The sequence below is a fragment of the Merops nubicus genome, unplaced genomic scaffold (genome assembly GCF_000691845.1).
Source record: "Merops nubicus isolate BGI_N331 unplaced genomic scaffold, ASM69184v1 scaffold33755, whole genome shotgun sequence".
In the NCBI taxonomy this organism is placed as follows: Eukaryota; Metazoa; Chordata; class Aves; order Coraciiformes; family Meropidae; genus Merops; species Merops nubicus.
This window is the reverse complement of record NW_008609469.1, coordinates 3,044-6,297: the sequence shown is the minus strand read 5'-3', so window position 1 is coordinate 6,297 and position 3,254 is coordinate 3,044. Positions and strand designations below refer to the sequence as shown.

The window sequence follows — 3,254 nt, the reverse complement described above, 5'->3', positions numbered from 1 at the left end:
CACGGGGGGCCCTGTGCTCCCAGCAGCGGGTCCTCGGGGGTGGGCTGGAGCAGGGCTCGGGGTCTGGGTCCTTCCCTCCCGCTGCTGCAAGCGCTCTGGTTACAGAGGGGTTCGGAAGGTGGGCGTGGGCTGCGGACCCTCCCTGGGGCTCTGTGTTTGCTCCTGGTGCACCACTGTTCTGGGGGCAGAGAGGGCTGAAACCAGCCCTGCACAGTCCATGGGAGATGGGATGGGGCTGTGCCTCCATAGCCCTGTGGTGCCTACATGCTCTGAAATTCTCTCTGCTGTGGCACACATGCCCTCTGGGGCCACCATCAGCCCTGCATGTGTGGTTTGAGACCCTGTCCCCACAGCTGTGCACCATCAGAGGGACAGCAGAAGCCTGCCAGAAGGAGCAGGGTTGTCCCTCCCTATCCGGTTAGTGGGGTGGATTGTTTTCCTCCCTGCCTTTTGGGGTGCCACCCTTTCTTCATCTGCCTGATTGCTCTGTTGCAGGAAAGACCACGCTGCTGCACGCCCTGGCCAGCAGTGATGGTGTCCAGATCCACAACACAGAGAGCATCAGTCTCCTGCTGGAGGGAGGTGAGGGCAACCTTCTTCTGCTCACACAACCTCTCCAACCTAGTGCTGGCTGGTTCGTTGTGCTGGCTGCTCCCCTTCCAGCTCCTTTATGCCCTCACCTGAGTGAGAATAAAGCCCAGCCCAGAGCTAGTCTGTCCTGGCCTCAACGCCACTTACGTTCCCTGTCCCTCTGTCCAGGTGCAGACGTCAGGGCCACCACCAGAGATGGTGACACTGTCTTCACCTACATCATCTTCCTGCTGGGAGAGACGGTGTGCAGCAGCCCCGTGTCATCAGCCGCTTCTGCTTCCGCGTCACGCAGCTGCTGCTGGCCCACGGTGCCAACCCCAGCGAGTGCCCGGCCCCCGAGTCCCTCACCCACCTCTGCTTCAAAGGCTTCAAACGCCACTTCCCTCTGCTGCGTTTCTTGCTGGAGTCGGGTGCTGCCTACAACTGCTCCCTCCACGGTCCCTCCTGCTGGTCGGGCTTTCACATCGTCTTCGAGTGCCTCTGCTCGCACCTCAGTGTCTCTGAAGATGACAGCTTCTCTACAGACCTCATCCAGAAGGGTCAGACCCTGCTGGAGCTCATGATGGCCAGTTCACAAGCTATCCAGCTGCCCAGCAACTTTGAGGTCAACACTAGCAGCTGTAGGTACCACGGGGAGAAGATCAGGACTCTCTTCTCCTCTCTGAAGCAGCTGGAGCACTCCCCGCAGGCACTGAAACATCTCTGCAGGGTGTTTATCCGGCAGCGCCTTAAACCGTGGCCAGTAGATGTCAAAATCAAGGCTCTACCTCTTCCAGACAGGCTGAAGTGGTACCTCCTCATTGACCACACTGCTGCTGGGCACGAGGACCTCTGAGCATGGCTAATGCCTCTCCATCTGCCCCTTCCACAGTCGTGGGGTGCCTGCAGCCCCCAGATCCCTGCTCTGGGACAGTTCTCTGTGCAGCAGGAGGTGTTGCTGTCCGTGTGCCCACGGCTTGGCCAGTGCTGCTGATGGTGCCCCTCTCTGTGGTGTTTTCTGGGTGCTTTTTTTGGACATGGGGCTGCATGCATGTCTGGGGAGGTCTGGTTGCTCTGGGGCACATCATGGGGACATGGGCAGAGCCCTGTGGCTCCCTGGGGTAAAGAGAACCCCCAGGAATCAGGGAGCTGGATTCTGGGGCTGGTTTGTGTGGATTTTCAGAAAAAGGCCTGGTGGGGACTGGTGGGGCAGTTGGGGTGGTGGGACTGGACAGGCAGCCTGTCCTCTCTCTTTCCAGCACTGCGGTGGGTGGAGCGGTGCCTTAGGTGAGCAGTGGAGTTGTGAGATGCCTTGGGGTGCTGGGAGGTGTTCCCTGTGCCAGGAGACAGCATCCTGGTTGCTTGCCTGTGGTCCTGGTGGAGGCAGATCTGGCATCTCCACGTGGATCTGGATGATTTCTTCACCCACCTGGGCTTCTGAGATCAGCAGCAGGGCAAGGGCGAGGGGAAGGGAAGGGGGTTGGTGGTGGTGGAGGCAGGTCTGGCATCTCCACGTGGATCTGGATGATTTCTTCACCCACCTGGGCTTCTGAGATCAGCAGCAGGGCAAGGGCGAGGGGAAGGGAAGGGGGGTGGGGGTGGTGGTGGACAGCTGCTCCTCACCCTCAAGCACCCCATCCTCCCAGCACAGAGGATCACCCACCAAGGACATCTGAGGTGCTGGGCTCCAAAACAAACAGATGCTTCATGGTGTGTTCCTTGTGCAAGGATGAGGAGCTGGCAGGTAACTGCTGAGTGCCTTGTGCCTCCCTCCCTGTTCCTTGGCTCTTCCTTGCTGAGTGCTCCCAGCATCATGGTCTCCAGTGCCTCCTTCCTAGGAACACGGAATTGCAGCAGGACTTGGGGGTTTTCTTTCCAAGCTGTCACTGGAACCTGCACACAGAATGTGCCAAAGACTTCACAGAGCTGAGCCCACCACATTTTTGTTGGTTTGGATTTTTCTTATCATGGGGGACAGATGTAAAAGAGGATGAGGGGAAAAAAAATCTGTTCTGAGTAGGTACAGTTTGGGGCAGGTGGATCTGGGATTCCCCAGCAGTTTGGCTGCACAAGGGTTGTCTCCATCACCCTCCTAGCAGCATCTGAGTTTTACCTTCTCCCATGCTGTGGAACCAGAGCTGTGCATCGTGAGGAACTGATGTTTAAAAATAATAATAATAATCATCATCATGTGATCAAATACTCCCCTGGGGTCTGGCATGGGAAATGAGCAATTAAATGAGGCCTGTTATAATAACGACAAGGGGCTGGCCTCTGTGGGGGAGCTGGGGCAGAGGAGAGGGCTCTGGGGGGATGGAGGGAGCTGGCTGGATCCTGGGTCTGTGCCCAGGCTCACCCCCCTGGCAAGCAGCTGTGCCAGCACTGGGCTCAGGTTGGCACAAGCCAGGCTCAGGCACAGCAGTGTGGGTGCAGCCAAGGAGGGGGTGGGGTGCTGGAGGAGCAGCTGCAGTGTGCAGTGTTTGGGGTGGAGGGCACGGGCTGGGGTGTGTGGGGGCAGCTCAGAGCGGGGTCCCTGAGCCCAGGGCTTTGTCTGGGTTACCCCTATCCCTGGAGGAGGACACGGGGGACCCAGATGACATCCACTCTCTCTTCTGCTGAATGTGTGGGAGACCTGCTCACGGGTTTACAGGAGATCCTCCCCCACCCCAAGCACCAGAAGCTGA

The 3,254-nt window shown here is 58.6% G+C and overlaps 1 protein-coding gene across 1 annotated transcript in view; it reads left to right on the top strand.

Annotated features, from left to right (window-relative positions):
• Positions 1-1,426, top strand: part of ASB6 (ankyrin repeat and SOCS box containing 6) — a 3,108-nt gene extending 1,682 nt beyond the window's left edge. The window contains 3 exon segments of the mRNA XM_008940606.1: positions 423-426; positions 707-834; positions 837-1,426. Of these exon segments, the coding sequence (XP_008938854.1) occupies positions 423-426; positions 707-834; positions 837-1,426 (722 nt within the window).
• The last annotated feature ends 1,828 nt before the right edge of the window (positions 1,427-3,254 follow it).